Consider the following 17,298-nt stretch of genomic DNA (forward strand, 5'->3'; position numbering starts at 1 on the left):
GCTACGCTGCGGTCAGTGCAGGCACAGATGTGCGTGAGGCTTTGTGTGTGAAAACTGTGCTGTCCCTTGTCGTACCGCTTTCTGGCCGAGGAGCGTGAGGAACCAGGAAATTTCTTAGAATTGCTTAGAAGAAAAAGTGGTGTTGCTATGCTGTTGCATGGATATGAATGCCAAAAAAATCTGTGAGCTCTATATTTCCACGCTCTCGCGCTCTCGCCGGACATTCTAGGTGCCTGTTGGGACGTTATTTTTGGTGCTTGTTCTCCCATTATTCTTTCGCTCACAGACGTCCTGTGCACATTTCTTGAGTGCGGGAATCAGCACCTGCATAGCTACTGAACGACAATCATGCGCAGTTTAGCCAAGATCGCTTGGGGATTCCTGAGCGATGGATACCAAAGCGGGCAGCACTGATTGTACGGTCAGATAGCTTCAAGATGAAGCCAATGTATACTCAGTTGTGTCCATGCTTTCCTGGTGCCTGTTTCTGTCCGAGCCAAACGCAGGCCATTGATGACGGTGACAGGGATTTGCTTAGTTTTCTGACGGTAACACAGAAAATGCCTCGACATAAAGAGAGCTCTGCTGCTTTAAAAATGCCGTTGCTGTCTGTTTTGAGTATTTTGTGTTTCTATTTATCAGAATGAAATAATCTTTCTCGGCTGCTTGTAAGCTTGGCATAACATCGCGTAACGCTTAGTTGATTTAGCCACAAAATAATTTTTGATCCCCTTCCACGTTCAATTGACTCTGTAAGAATAAAAAGATGTGAACGATGACCAAAACAGCAGCTACAGCAATGTCCATGACAACGAGATTATAGCGCAGATAATGTCGACCATAGATTGTTGATTTACATGTTCATTTGCGTATGCAGGAGCACCTCCTGGGAAAGCAAAATAATCGTCTGATGAATTCGGTGAGTACTCCATAGGCTGCTGCCTTCAAGTATTATTCTCAGACTCAGACAATAGACTTTAAACAGTCGTTCTGAAATGTAATGAATGCAAACACTTGATAGCCCAGAATAGTTGCATAAACGAAGGCTATGTTTACCAGCCGTATTGTTTTTATTGTTCACTTCTAATTTTCCGAAGCAGCACTGAGAGTATGCGGTCGATGGTAGTCGTGGTTTGCCTTCTATTCGCTCGGATTTAGAGACCACCTATTAATAGTATCGAGTCACACATCACGTCAAGGATATGGAGAACTAGCGTGTGCGAGACAGAGAAGCCAAATCAGAGAGGATAGCCAAGTTTAAATGCATCTGACTGCCCTACACATGGGGACGGATACGCGACGCACACTTTTGTGGCAATGTTTGCGATTTATCATACTTCTTCATCAAGGAAGCAAAGCATCCAACCCAGCATTGGAAATATTTAGGTCACGAAAAGGGTGAAGTTTGTGATAAAATTGTTCAAAGTGTTGTCGCTGACCTTGCGATGACGGAGCACTGTGCACTTTTTTGCGACACAAAAGACAGTTTATCTCATATAGAAATGCATGCGGTGTAAAGGAAGAGGGGGGAGTGGGTCGGCAAACGAGCAGTATGCTGTTCTACCAACAGACTATATATTTTTAAAGAAGTCATAGCGAAATAACGCTAACATGAAACTGAAAACATATTTGCTGATGAAAGAATTCGTGTGAAGAAATCGCATGTCGCAAATATAAAGGCAAGCGAATGGGACGAGGACAAGTCATCTTAGTAAAAGATCAAATCGTTGATAGCGGTCTGAGGCTTAATTCTCTAACCTACTCGCCCAGCCTTAAGCTAACGGTACTTTCTGTAGGAAGCACTCGTTCTTGGAATTCATGTCTTTATTTGGGTTTCTTTGAACGGCAAAGGTTTTCGCAACTGTATTGTTCCTTCGTGGTTTATTCGAGGGGTTTAAATATTCAAAACGAGTCTGTCAAAACCACCTAGACCCAACCAAACAAGCTTAATTGCAACATATCCCTCACTGTCTGGCTGCCTATCTTTCTTCGAGCTATTGTACTGCCGCTTTCCACATCTTTTGCTTTCTCTATCCCAACCTAGCTCACGCTTGCTACTGTTGAAGTACAGTGCTCAAAAACTGAAACGTGACCAATTTCGGATCTACCTCAATGCGTTGTTTTATTTTCTGCACTTATAACAGTGACGTAATTGAGACTCCAACATGCATACTTGGTAATGCTGCATACATACTGGTAAAAAATTCTTTATCTAGCGATATTACACGTCGCACTTCCACGTAATTGTGTGTAGTAGGAGTTCGCTGCTCTTAGCTTAGAACCCTGTACATGTGAGTCACAGCATGCGTTTGAACTTTCAGTACGAAAAACGGCAGGTAGCTTAACAAAACACAATTGATACATATGACATAGATACATTTTTATATCTTCGGTAATCATCTAAAAATTCATTTCACTTCTAGGATTGTGGCGACAGCACGCCCTTGGCTTCGACGGGTGAAGCTGACGGTGATCGGCAAAACGACACTGTTTCCGGATTAGAGACCTGTCCTTACTGCTATAAACAATGGGAAAGACAAGAGATTGAAGTAAGGACAAACTTGTTTTCTAATTTAAGACTTTGGTGTATTGCCAAGGGAGGGTTTACGTCTAATACAGCTCTAAAAGATAAAGTTATTCATGGACGCACCATCTGGGAGGAATAATTACTTGATGAGCAACTCGCATAACGGTTGCTTATTTCTTATGGGCGAAAGCAGGGCAAAACGTTGTATAGGCGAATTATCGGTAAGTTAAAGAGGAATGCCTTAGAATTACATCGCACCTTCGAGGCTCCGGATCCACGATTTAAACAGCGATCACCGCATCGCAGAGTGTTTTTCAGGAGCTCACTTGACACACCTGGTGCCACTTCGAGGAGCGAAGTATAACTGACGATGCTTCGGAACAGATGAACGTCCGTCGTAACACACACACACACACACACACACACACACACACACACACACACACACACACACACACACACACACACACACACACACACACACACACACACACACACACACACACACACACACACACACAAACACACACACACACACATACACGCACACACACATACACGCACACACACACACACGCACACACACGCACACACACGCACGCACGCACGCACACACACACACACACATGCACACGCACACACGCACGCACGCACGCACGCACACACACACACACACACACACACACACACACACACACACACACACACACACACACACACACACACACACACACACACACACACACACACACATATATATATATTGACTAGCTGAAAGGAAACCAAGGAACGATGACACGAAGGGCAACTTAGGGGCAGTTACTTGTTCGTAATCGAATTACAGCGATGCTAAATGAGTGGAAATGAAAGTGGATGAAAAAACAACTCGGTGTAGGTGTGATGCGAGCTTACATCTTCGCATTACGCGTGAGACGCTCTTACTAGCTAAGTGAGCTACTGCGACGATGTTTTCCCACGAACTTTCTTGGAGACTTATGCCCATCTACTAGAACTAACCCCGGGAGTGTTAGACAGCCACTTACTGGCAAGGCAGCGGATGTAGAACATCTTATCTGGCGCAGGCGTTAATTATTGTGGGGACTTTTTGGTTCAATGTAACTTGTCAATAAACCCACTGGTGTTACCGGAATTCATCAAAGCTGTAAGATTTGAGACAATATGACTGCTAAGTGTTCTTTTCACTCGTTCATTACGAAGCGATGGTTGTCCACGTATGCACAGCGGTAATTATAAATGCCTTCAGAATAACCAGCACAATAAGCAGCTGCGTTTACGATTCGCTTTTCGATAGCATATTACGAAGCCTTTTGTTGCTATTTACGCACTCACGTGATCATCGAAACGCTATAGCACAGCCTACTGTGCACATTTCTCTGACTGCTAGGTGGCCACAAAATTTCCGTGGCGCAACTTATGTCGAATGATAATCATGATATATTTTGTAGCATGACGACAAACCTTCCTAGTGCTCGAACACGCATCATTTCACGATTTCACAAGAAGGGTGAAATCTGAATGAAAAACGGTGTTTATGCATGGTGGTAGCAGATAATTTCGGTTTAAAAAGTAGAACATTCATACTGCTTTAATCCCTGCCACATATTTTTACCGCAGAAGCGGTTTTTTTTCGAGGTCTCCAACAGAATACTATTGCACAGAAACTATATAATCACCCGACCACACATATATACCGCGTCGTATAGTCGTGTGTATAGCCATCTGCACTACCACTACAACTACATCGCCAATAGCCCTGTTCTCTTGGTATTTAAGCGACAAAATAACATAGGGTACATAAAAACTGTCACCGTATAATGTACTCGCCGTCAAGCGGGTTATTCCTTTAACCAACCGTATTGGTTTGCTCGGTCCTTTCCCCGTTTTCTGACTCTGACTTTCATCGCTTAGGACATTTGCTGCCGCCTGACCGACTTGCGAGGCGCATTCGCCGTTGAACGAGAACTGTTTTTATAGCCCACTGAAACAGACGCGATTTAGCTCAAGGAAGGCGTATGAACGTTCAGATGCTGTTGTCCGTCGGTGGCACTTTTCGCGTTTCTGCGCCAACTGGCACGGTGGTTCCAGGCAGTGTTCGTCGATTAAAATCCGCTACGCGTCTGTTGTGAAGATACCGCGAACTGCGCCGTTTTCCCCATGTATATTAGTAGAAAGTCAGGTGAGCTTATGTCGGCGTCCGGAGTCCTCACGCTTGGAATGCTACCGCACGGAAAAACGTCGAATTTGTTTGTCATACGAAACCTATCGGTTAGCCCTGTCGGGTTCGCGCGCCCACCACGAACCGCACCCATTTATTTATTCCCTTCCGCATCCTGTGGTGTGCTATTTCTGCGCACCTCGCTGACATGTCGGAAGAGGACGCCGCAATACCTATTTCGATGCGGCATAATTGGTAACCTGTCTGTAAACCTATTGTGACCACTTTCGTAGTTCCTATGGCACTCAGCGGCCTCCGCTAATGCGGGAAGCTAGTTTGGCTGTAAGACCAAATAGACGTATCTTTTTTTGTCCGTAGAGAGCACCAGAACTGTGAAAATCCTGCCCGTGATAGCGTACGTAATCAGTATCACAGTCGTGGTTGCAACGACGCCGGCTTATCGATGTTTTACCGATAATGCGGTATAGTCACAGAATATACCTGAGCCTATGGCATGTATATAGGTCCGTTACACTCATTTTTTCTTGCACGTGCGCGTATATTTGTGTTTGGTACTAAGTAAAAATGGTTTGTGATCACGAAACAAAGTGGTTAAAAATTTTGTGCTTGTGCCCCCTTTTATCAACAAGGACAACGGAAAGTTGCCGAAGTTGCAAGAAAGCTGTATTGGCGGACCTTCTAAGAACTCTAGCTTACAGTTCAGAGCTACGCAGCTGCCGTTAGGTGAAAGTGCAGCGGAGAACCACAGCAGAGGAGCAGTGCTGAGAGTCCCTATGTCAAGCATTTGTATTGGTGTCGCAGGAACACGTGTTTGACTGCTCGGAACAGATCACAGAGTGTCCGGAGTGCCTCGAACATATTAAAAAAGTCGACTACGAAGAACACGTAATACAGTGCTGTATAAAGGAGGAAGAAAAGAAGGCAGGAGGGTGTGCAAGGTGAGTAAAACATTTTTTCCGGTAGTCGGGGAAAGAAATAAGCTGACTGTTTAGACAAGGGTGTACGTGAGCTTGACACGTGATGCTTGACGTCTTATTTTCGTATGCGGGTGGCCGCTGGTAACGATCGCTTAAGAACGAAAAGCATTGTGAATATGCGCGCACATCTCTGTCTGATCATGGAGAAACATGTTGGTAAAGAGCGGCCACTCCCGTAGGGCCCTGCGGCCGAGTTACTGCCTCCCGGGCTGCTTTTCATTCGGGCTGCTTCCTGGGCTGCTTGTCAGACCGTTAATTTTGTCTTCCGAGATTTTAGACGCGTGTTTCAGCTCTGTTTTGGTTTCGGTTTCGATAGCAATACTTTCGATTGCGGCTTACCTTCGGCTGCAAAATCGTCAATACTTCGCCTGTGGCGGAGCAGAACAGCTTTAATATTTCACTTTTAAGCATGTCGTACAAATGGACGTAATAGACTCGCTGATCGCAAACATTTTACTGGAAAAGCGGCCAAGCATCTCGAAGAACCAGCAAGGCTGATTCAGCTCATACAGATGGGATAAATAATGCCATCAGCGTTCTCTTCATTACAATTCTATTGCAGTTTCTGATCCGTTTTTCTTAGTTGCATACAACAGGAACAAAATTAAATTTTTTCTTGTTTACATAGGGAATTGGAGAGAAACAATACTGGATCACACACTTTATAAAGCCAAAAACTACCAGAAAAATGTTTCAGTCGTGACAAGCAAGGCGTCAAGTTAAAGTGGCACTTACGAACCGGGCCACTTGGGGAGAAGGTGGACAGCTCGAGTAAAAACAAAAAGAAAAGGAAAAAGAAATAAATCTGCCGAGAAACTTCCCGTCTTTGTTTACCTCTGTGGGATACTGACGGTCCTTGAGTGCAGACCGCATGTGTTTCAGGTAGCGGTGCGCTTCGCGAACGTCGGGGTCCATTTTGGAGCCGAAATCCACGCGCTCTGCAGCGGTCAGCCTTCTTGTGCCGTATGTGTGGCGCCCTAACTTACCTGATGGTCTACCTTGGGACGTATTCTGAAACGTTCGCCGCGGCGAACTTTTCGCACTGGCCACGCCTCCGCCGTAGCGGCGCGCGCTGAATGGCTGCTTTGACAAAACCGGAAATGCACTTGCGCCACCTGAATTTCCGGTTTTGTCAAAGCAGCCATTCAGAGCGCACCGCTACGGCGGAGGCGTGGCCAGTGCGAAAAGTTCGCCGCGGCGAACGTTTCAGAATACGTCCCCTTAACGAGCACTTCCTTTTTGAGGCGATTAGGTTAAGGAAAAGTTCAACTGGGCTCCGCCCTGGTGGCTTCCTTATTGCAAAGCCAAGTGCATATTACCCAGTGCTGCGCCGGATTATGGGTCCAGTGCCGCACGCTGGATGCTGGGGTGCTGGGCAGCATGGCGTATTGGGAGGCGCTGTCTACTGGTGCGAAGAACAGCTCTAGTGCTATAAATGCGCGGTGCCTGGACACTGTATATATAGTTCTTTGAACACAGAAAGCAACAGAGAGCGTTTTGGTGAAATTAAGAAAAAGAAAAGTGAAATTAAAAATGTCCGATTAAAACTCGAACGTCGGACTTCGAAATCACAAGCACGGTACTTTACCACTAACCATTTACCATTTTGCCAAGTTCACCCAACCAGTAAGCTTTGCTATTTCTATACTGTGAGAGAGGCACACCTAAATCACGCAGATCATGTTTCCATTGAATGCCTGCGCAGTGTGATGGCATTCTGGCCCATATTCCAAACCAAATACCTGAAGTTTTTTTCAGATTGAACGCTTGCACCAGGAGCCGCACAAAATTCTTCCGTAATTGCAAGAGAAGTCTTTACACGCTTTCTATCGGTACAAAAAAGGCCATGTCTTCTGCATACGCAAGAACCCGAACCTCATTCGTCGGTAATTTAAACACCTGGAAATTTTGTTCTTTAACAATGCCCATACAAAGTGGCTCTAAATACAAGCAGAACAGAAGCGGTAACAAAGTTCATCCTTGTCGTACTGATGATACAAGCCTAATCGGATCGGAGACAGAGCCATTCACTATGAGCCTCATTGAGCCATTATCATATCATATCTGGACACATCTAAGGAGCAGGGATCCGATATTTATATGCTCTAGAACAGTGAACAGGAATGAGTGATGCACGCTGTCAAGCGCCTTAGTCAGATCTAGCTGTACAATTGCGACCTGACCAATCCCCTCAGCTACACACTATATCACCGATCTCGCAAAATGAATGTTCGTCTGAATGGACCGGCCCCTAATGCCACATGTTTGATTATCGCCTACCACAGATCATAGTACAACTTGCAAATCATTAGGTAATACCTTTGCAAAAATGTTATAATCCACATTGCATAAGGAGATAAACCGATATCCATCCACTTTTTGCAATTAAGTCTCATCGTCGCTTTTGGCTATAAGGACGGTGTGCCCTTCATACATTGTGGTGGTTAGGTACCACACTTCCAAGGCCTCACGGTACACCTGAAGTAATAATGGCGATAAGAGGGAACAAAAACACTGATAAAATTCGGCAATAAGGCTATCCGGGTCGGGCGTCTTGCCCTTCGCTAACAAATCGATGCATGCAGTTACTTAATTAGTATGAATGTTTTCATTTGTATAATCATAATCATCCTAGTTTAACTGGGGCATACAATTATTTTGGCAGCATCTGTATCCAATGAATTATGGCGTCGAAATAGTTTTTCGTAATGTTGAAAAAACGCTTGAATTATTAAAGTAGGCTCATTAACAATGATTCCACCATACTCTATATCTACAATTTTTTAGACAGCGCGTGTGGGTGCTTATCACCTAGGGCCCTTCTGCAAGGCTGTTTTTCCAGGAAATGCTGCCCTCGCCCATGCATTAGGGCACCTCTGTATTTTTGTGCGTTCAAAGTTTGTAACTGTACATTGACCTTATGAATATCATCAAGATATTGACACGGATGTAGACATTCAAGCTCATGCAATTCACTCAGAAGTCTATACAATGCTTTGTAAATATTCTTTTTTTCAAAGGTCACGCCAGCAGATGAACATCAACGGATAATTTGACCATTTGACATGTCACAGTCCAGAAGCAGTTTTAGTTTCACAGAGATATACGTTTCACGCAGACATGGTAGATGCGCTAGCGCCAAGCAAATAAAACTCACGCCTGTACCACAAAGACAAATTTGCTGTCAATACTCAGTAGCAGGCTCGGAAGTGCCACAACATTGATTTTCGCTTGCGATTGGTATTTTAACTTCGAAAAAAGTACTAAATGGACCGCCGACCTGGGACGCTGCATAGCCTGTTACTGCCGATCTTGACAGATGTTTCTTGTTCTTCACGCCAGGGATATGCAACGTTTTCTTAGTTCAATGATGTCTTTCACTCGACACGTCTGTATAGTCATATATCTTCGTCAGAGAAGTACAGGCTAGTGCTGGGAGCCTTGGGCGACAGCACATATACCTGTGTTTATGACGCGTCACATCGGTAATCATCGCTTCTAGTGCTGGTACTGTAGATATTCATTGATTCATTCATTCATTCATTCATTCATTCATTCATTCATTCATTCATTCATTCATTCATTCATTCATTCATTCATTCATTCATTCATTCATTGAAATAAAGTTATTCAGTGCCCTGCGACTTGGTGGGGTGGGCCTGGACCCCGCTTAGGTTTCGGCCAAGGGTTGTTGGCCGAAATGTCACAATATCGGAAACGATTATCAGTCTCTCCAAGTTTAGCAAATTCAATCAGTATTCGCCCTTGACGAACTAAAAAAATTAGCACTTCCCGGCAGAAATGACGGCTTTGTTTTCTTTGGGGGTGGTGATTTCGAATATTTCGCTGTTAGCTTTGCCGCCGTGTTTCAGGCTCGTAGTAGTGGTACTGTGATTCGTCCCTGATCGCAATTGCAGACTAGAAATCATCATGCTCATTGTGATACCGAATTAGATGAGCCAAAGGCAGTGCCGCACCTCTCCGTCTTGTGGTGGTGGTTGCTATTATATTGGCACCCATTGCACACACAAGGACTAACAAACAAGATGTTCATGAATTATATAGTCCGAACCGAACCGTGACTGCTGTTCACACGCTTTGCCAGTTTATCGATGCTTATCCTCCGTTCTTGTCTAATCAGCTCATCAACCTTTGCACTTGTGTTGGGGATAATCGCACAGTGGCTTTGGCCCGGTCTTGAGCCGTGTTTGCGACTTCACGCCCTTCTCAAAACCATTTCCCCAACGCTTCACAGTGACCAATGCAATGCAATGTTCAAAGTAGATGGCAGCCATTGGGCAACTAATCTCTTTTTGGGAAATCCCTCCAGCGGTCAAATTCCTCATGACGCCCCGGTGTTGAACTTTTAGAGTGTAAATTGTGTCACGCAACCATGTTCTACCCAGTGTTGAGAGCAGTAAAGCACATTTATCCTCACACCTGCATGCCACTTTTGTAAACGAGAGATGCCTGTGTGCTACGCCCATGCCTTGCAGATAAGGAACCGAACCATTGTGGCGCAGGGTGGGTTGACTAACTTCAATATGACTCGCCTTCGCACATCGAAAATTTGATGATGCAATGGAATAAACAAATGCAAAGGTACAGCTTGATAAAGGGCAAAAATCCTCACTGGAAACAAAGCTCACTGCACATATACACAAAACCTAGCAACAAGATATTACAATATACACATAAGTATCCGATAAATCAACGTGTCTATGAAAAAGTGACTGAATTTAATGCGTCAAACAAGGGAAATAATTATGTTGCGTAATCACAGATTCACTGAACACAGAATCCATTTACTCCGCCCGATGTATCACGCGCGACGGATGGCGGCACGCTTCCTTGCACTTTACCCCCTTGCGCACGCAAGACTGAGCCACCATCATCGTTTCACCCATGTCACCCCCTCCCCTACGCTTTCACTCGCACATACAGCATATGGAGCGGGGTCACGATTCGATCGCCCTCGGAGTTTACACGGAACGTGAGGGCGAGGGCGACGGCAGGAATGCGCCTGTAGTGTCCATAGCCTTGCTATAGTAGTAAGAGAAGTCAGCCACTGAAGCGTCCCGTGGCCCATGACTTTCCGCAAAAGAAGAAGCAACAAAATCGAACATTCACTATGCGATAATTTGCTGTGACGCAACAATGTCCTTTTTTTTCTTTTTTTGGGTGGGGGCAACAAAATAAAAAAAAAAACCTCAAAGGAAAGCATGTTGGCCAGAATCGAGTGCCTACTTTGGGCACTTTAGAGGAAGCGTAGCTCGAGCCAAACTCTAACGTGGCCTATTCAAATACAAGTAAAACGCAAAAACGCTTTTCCGAGGTAACCATTGGACCCATTTTAATTAAATTTGCTGCATTCGTGAAAGCAAGTAAAATTTTAGTGACTTGGAAGTGGAATACTGAGTTAGGACCTGAATTTTGTTGAAAGACTTTTATAAAATTCGAAAGTTCGTAAAGAATAGAAGCAGGAAATTTGCAATGTAATAGCTGTCCGTCCCGACAAGATATCGCGGTTCTTTACACGGTATCCATTAGATTATTCAAAGTGGACAAATTCGGTGTGTGAATTTATATGTTCGATGAATTTGTTACGCTGGGCACAATGGATCGGCAAAAGGTATATTTAAACATTATTTTTTTCAGATTCATGTGTAATATATTAGTTTGTTCTCTTTAGATGTGCTATGACATGGGATTCACAGAATTATATCATTTTTAATTGCTGAGTTACTGCGTTGTAAAGTTGATACTTTCGTTTTCAGAAAATTTGCAATTTTGCCAATTTTACGTGAAAAATTAACGACTTAAATCAAAAATTCGAAACCAGCACTCACTAGATTTTAAGGTATTTTCGATGCAACAAACCTCAAGTTTGGTGCAGTGGTTGCCAAGAAGAACGAATTCTCCTCTTGGACGTATTTCGATAGCAGCACCGGAGCTAAAGATCCCTCCTAATATGGATACTGAAGAAACATCGAAGAAAACCTGAGACGCTTGGTCTACTGACAACCTTATGCATACTGCTCAGTATCCTACACCGGCAAGACAAGACTTTCCGGACAGGATGCGCTCAAGCGAACGCGATGCAATCCGTCGAGTACCCACAGTGATTGCGGCGAGTAACCATTGTTTCTTTTTCTCGTCTCCTGGCCAGAGTCCAAAACTGCGCCAGAGGAAAATCCTCCCGACCAAAGAAAAACGAACGCGCACCCAAGTGCGCAGCGCAGTGGCCGACGCAACATGAGAAAAAACGCATGCGAGAAAAACACAAGCTAGCTCTGGTAGCCCGCTGGTAGTGAAACAAGATAGTTAAAGAGGCTCAATGTGTCCTCGGGAGTAAAATCAGAGTAGGAAATTAAATAAGAACGTAGTTGCCTTTGCTGGCTTTAGAGTCTTGACATGGATGCTTTGGCGCAAGTGAAAAAAAAATGTTGATATTCTTTTCTGTGACATAGCGGCTCAAATGAACCACCGCAACGCTTCGTCTTATCGGACCTCGCTGCGTGCTTTATCAACTTGTCTGATAGTGTGTTGATTTGGCTTGTCTCGTTGTATGGTGCGATGTATGACTTTAGAAAAGTCAATGCACCTTTGGCATGAAATGTTTAGAAGAACAATAAAAGCACAAACTTCTGTAATTGAAAATCCAACGCACGTTATTGAAAATGTCAATGCACCTTTCCCATCAAAAGTTTGAGTAATTGATAGCCATAAAGTTTTGGGATTGAAATCCATATGCTCCGTAGCTTCCGTGGACTCCGTGAGATGCTGCGAAGAGCTCGATCACCATGAAAACACCCTTGAAACACTTGAAACTGTGCGCTCGGATGGGGCTCCTTGCATTGTGTGACTCCCGATGCATGGACGTTGTCGTGAAATACAGCCAGAGTTCGCAATGTCCCTGCCGAAATTTCTTTTCGAGCGCGAAAAAAATACAATCTAGACAAAAGCCAGAACGATTTCTGGCGCCTGGGGTTGTTTGGGTCGGTTGGGTGGGGTTGTTTGGGCCTGACAGCACGAAAAAATTTCCGGGAATTTGCAGGAAACGAGAAAAGCGCATGCCTTTCATTGTGAAACATAATTACACAGACATTGAAGCGTAAACTAGAACATGGGTTTGAAAAACAAAATAACAATTGCAAATTTTTGTATTATTTTAGTACCAATGTAAATCGCTATCCCGCTCACCTGTTACCGTTTCCAATATACCCCATACGCACGATGGCTTTAAAAATTGAAAAAATTGTAATAACAAATGATCCACGCAGTCTTACGGGTCACCACTGCGGCATTCGACACTCTGGCTTGTAAGCGTTTGATGCCATTAAATAATGCGTGCGATATTATTTGGTTTTTGGTCCACGTAACAGTCATCCCGGCATGCTTCAAAAGTTCGGTGTGTTGTCTATAATACACGCGTAGTACAAGCCACATAGGCGTGTTCAATGGTCCCTATAGCGTGAATAATATTTAATGACCCCTAAAGCGTCGTAAGAGTAGACTCCTCGCCAATTGCTGTTGTTTTCCAATATACACGTTCAATTATTTCGCGAAGATTCATAGAAGCAGAACAAAAAAAATAAAATATTGGGTTTTACGTGCCAAAAACACTTTCTTATTATGAGGCACGCCGTAGTGGAGGACTCCGGAAATTTCGACCCCCTGGGGTTCTTTAACGTGCACCTAAATCTAAGTACAAGGGTGTTTTCGCGTTTTGGCCCCATGGAAATGCGGCAGCCCGGGCCGGTATTCGATCCCGCGAACTCGCGTTCAGCAGCCCAACACCATAGCCACTGAACAACCACGGCGGGTGAAGCAGAACAAAGCAACAAAGTAACCCCATACGAGTTTCTCAGGAAGAGAAACCATTCGTAGCTTCGTGCTACCTTAGGGTGGATGACAATTTTTCTCTTTCATGATACTTCCACCTTGCCGGATTCCGCAGAACTGAAAAGAATGATCGTATTTCTTGGTCGCTGTCACCAATAAATATTATGGGTCTTTCAAATTTTGCGCATGTATATAAAATACAGATATATTGCCGTATCGATATCTGTAATATAACTTATCATAAGTACGACATGAAATACAGTTATAAAGTTAAATCATATCCAGCACAAACTGCATAGGCCTACTTTATACTGAACATATTCGTAGGTTTGTAATTAGGCAATGTCGCGTAACACTATGTGAATGTAGACTACTCACCAAATGCAGTGATTCCTTAGTATATAATATCAATGATTTTGTGAAGAAGCCTCGTATTTTGTAGTGGCTGCTGCAATAGAATCCTATGCATCTTTGAATTTCCGCTCACAGATATAAAGTGCGCAGTGCAAAGATTACGTGTTTTCGGATTCAATGACATTTTTCAACGTTTCTGTTGACATATTAATGTGAGTTGTGGGACACCCCTCGAAGATTTGTTTTGGGATGTTGCTACTGCAACTAAAGGAGCAGACGTGAACGCTGTCCTCTCTTTTTCTATGGTTTAGAGTTAAGAAAGAAGAGGATGGCAAGAGTGAAGACAAGAAACGAGACGATGATATCCAAGAAATTAAGACTAAAATACAAGTGAGTTGAAAAGCACCTTATTCACCAACATGAGGTTGTTATCCCAAGGCCACTGTTTGCTTGTCTCTTATTAAGATTTTGCATAGCATGTTGCAGAGTTAGGACATTTTTCGAGGTATTTCCCAAAAGAAGGATACAAAACTAGCGTTCCATATTCATGGACTACGTGCCACTACTATCAAACTGTTCGAAGGGATGCATGGCGAAAGAAGACTTTATGCGCAAAATTATATATATGAACATTTTCGTACACGTTGATATCAATATACCAGATGTTACACATTTTCCTTAACAAAATTTTAAAAAATCCCCCATGACGTGTAGCACAATTCTAATTCTTAAGTAGGATTAGTGTTAGAGGCAGACACAAATTTCACACGAGCGAAAACAAATAATTGGGTTTTTTAAAGCATTATGTTAATACACTTTTAAAGTTGTCACGGTGCCCCCCACCACATGTTGCAATATAATGGTAAGTTGATGAGGCTTACCAGCCCTAATTTCAGAAGTAATTGTAAAATGAAACTGAACTTCACGCTGCAGGTTCTGTAAGGTGCCAGGAACATAATCAAGTGAAACATCGTTAGGTTAATACACGCATGGAAATTTAATATGCGATTTAGCACAAAGGAAAGATAGAAAACCAAAGAGCACGAGAAAGCTTGCCCACCATGGGAACATTGTGTGTGCGTAAAACAAAACATGGAAATTAACAATGACAGAAAATCTAATACATCAAAATAACTAGCATATTACGCAGGATTCTTGTGTGCGAATTTATTGCTTGGCGTCACTAAATTAAAACTAGGCCTCGCATTCCTGCCTCATATTTACTACATAAAAGTAGGGTACGGATATCATATTTTAAATATGTTCTCTTTCAATGTTTTTATCTGCCACACTAAGCTTCGCACTTTTAACTAATGCACGAGTATGGCAATCCTGGAAGGTGATCACACCTCCTTATATATTGTACGTCTTCGTTAAACCTATATTACCTGCCAAGAGTAAAATACCTGACAGGAAATTGGTGTTGTAAATATTGAATATTCGCGTTTTTTTGCAAACCAATATGGCATTTGACATATGTGCTTATTTCAGTAAACATATTATGCACATTTCACTAAATAAGATATCTCAGTGGATGCTATCCTACTCATATTTTTTGCTCAGCAAGCATACGTTCTTCGGCAAGAGTTTACCCAAGCGCGTAAACTAGTGCTTCACGCACCAGTTTTGAAAATACAAGCGAATTCCCAATAACTTCCACACATATAACACGAGACCGCATGCACAGTCCATCACGAAAGTGTTTTAGCCTCAGGATTTGCACAAAAAGTTTAAAAAGAGAAAGAAAAAGAGAAAAGTAAATTTCCGCGATGCCTCCGCAGAAAGCCTAGAATAACGTTTAAACATTCAGCAACCTGTGGACAAAAAATGAAGCAGTGACCGCACTCTGTATAAAGCGTTGATGTGGATCAAAGTGTAAAAGATATCTTTCTGAATAAAAATAGCTAAACCTAGAACTTCTGGGAGGGTTGCACATATAGATTTTGGAATTTATGAAATTCGTGTTTCGGAAACTTCTGTGGCCAAGTGGGAGTAGATGACAATGTAGAAAATTATTATAACTAATTGGTTCATTACTAAATAAATGCAACAAATAAAGAAAGAAACGGAGTTAAGTAACGGGCGCTTTTCGCACAGGAGCCGTCTATAGCTTTGGGTACTGACACCGGTACGACAGTAGCTTGTCTAGAAAATATTGGTGGAGGTCATCAACACGGGTCCATACGTAAGCCACATCAAAGAGGGTAGATAACGATAGTATCTCGGGGCAACTAATTTATAGGACCAATAAACAAAACATGGATCACAGAGTTCTTCAAAGGAGTATGTATGCAATGAGGGCTAAGGCCCTGAAGTTATCTAGGCAGGTGCCATGGTAACAGCTCCGCCCATCTACAGCAGCACAATGGAAGCTGTGAATAGGCCACAAAACGGCGTGTGTGATGACACGTGAATACGCCACTTACTGTTACTATACTGTTGCACTAAAAAGAGCAACGCGAACCAGGCCCCTATTGGCGTATAGCTTGTCTTTTGCAGTAGTTCATCTGATTGTAAGAGGTAATGGTAAAATGCACACAGTTATAGTATAGTCTAATTGGATATGTCGATTTTGTGGTATAGGTCACTTTTTGACTGTAGCATCCCTGAAGTGCTCACTATTAAAACACACTATGTTATAGCGCGTCTGACGTGACTGTTAATGAACCATTACTTCAAATTATTGTTTTTATTTCCTGAAGGGTCAGAACATCCACTATAAATTTAGAACTGTGATGTGCCCGCTGTGCGAGCAAGAGGTAAGCAGGAAGGCGCTGGCTGAACACTTAAACGACACCTGCGAGCAGAGATTCTTGAAGTGTCGATACTGCAGCTTGGATGTAGAAGCCTGTCATCTACAAGTAAGTCCCTGTAGCATGGTTATTTTCTGCTAAGCGAATCTTGTGAAGGAAAGTTTTCTCTCCTTGCTTTCCCAGTGTTTGGTGCGTGTCTGTCGCTGGGCAAGTCTCTCGCCTTATTGGCTCAGCGTTCACAATACAGAGACATAGGCAAGGTCAAAAACATTTCTGTGACAATGTGCGGGATGTCGAAAACACACGCGGACGTCAGAGATTGCTCACGCAATCTATTGTTGAATAAAAAAAAACTCAATTCGTGCGCAGCAATCCCATGCTTTACCTATTAGGCCATATGCACGCGCATTTCTTTTTCATGATGTTTATTGCGGTGGACGAAGTGACACGTGTTGGCAACATAAGCTGACACTATAACTATTGACACTCATATCTGGAAATCCTGTGATGCAAATGATAAAGTAACCAGTTACGCATGGTATTAATATGTGCACTTCCAGACACTATTTTAGGCACTCAAATCACAGCACAACAGAAACTGTTCGTACAATAATGGAGTTCTTTAAAAGTATGCGTTTACTATGT

The 17,298-nt window shown here is 43.2% G+C and overlaps 1 protein-coding gene across 8 annotated transcripts in view; it reads left to right on the forward strand.

Annotated features, from left to right (window-relative positions):
- LOC139050775 (TNF receptor-associated factor 6-like) overlaps positions 1 to 17,298 on the forward strand; it is a 71,026-nt gene that overhangs the window by 19,363 nt on the left and 34,365 nt on the right. For 7 of the 8 annotated variants that reach the window (XM_070527514.1, XM_070527511.1, XM_070527510.1 and 4 more), the window contains exons 8-12: positions 878 to 919; positions 2,424 to 2,549; positions 5,526 to 5,662; positions 14,212 to 14,290; positions 16,603 to 16,761. In XM_070527514.1, coding sequence (XP_070383615.1) covers positions 878 to 919; positions 2,424 to 2,549; positions 5,526 to 5,662; positions 14,212 to 14,290; positions 16,603 to 16,761 — 543 coding nt within the window. The remainder of the gene's footprint in view (positions 1 to 877; positions 920 to 2,423; positions 2,550 to 5,525; positions 5,663 to 14,211; positions 14,291 to 16,602; positions 16,762 to 17,298) is intronic. The other variant, XM_070527513.1, reaches the window with a different exon arrangement.

This window comes from Dermacentor albipictus, chromosome 10 (genome assembly GCF_038994185.2).
Source record: "Dermacentor albipictus isolate Rhodes 1998 colony chromosome 10, USDA_Dalb.pri_finalv2, whole genome shotgun sequence".
Taxonomy (NCBI): domain Eukaryota; kingdom Metazoa; phylum Arthropoda; class Arachnida; order Ixodida; family Ixodidae; genus Dermacentor; species Dermacentor albipictus.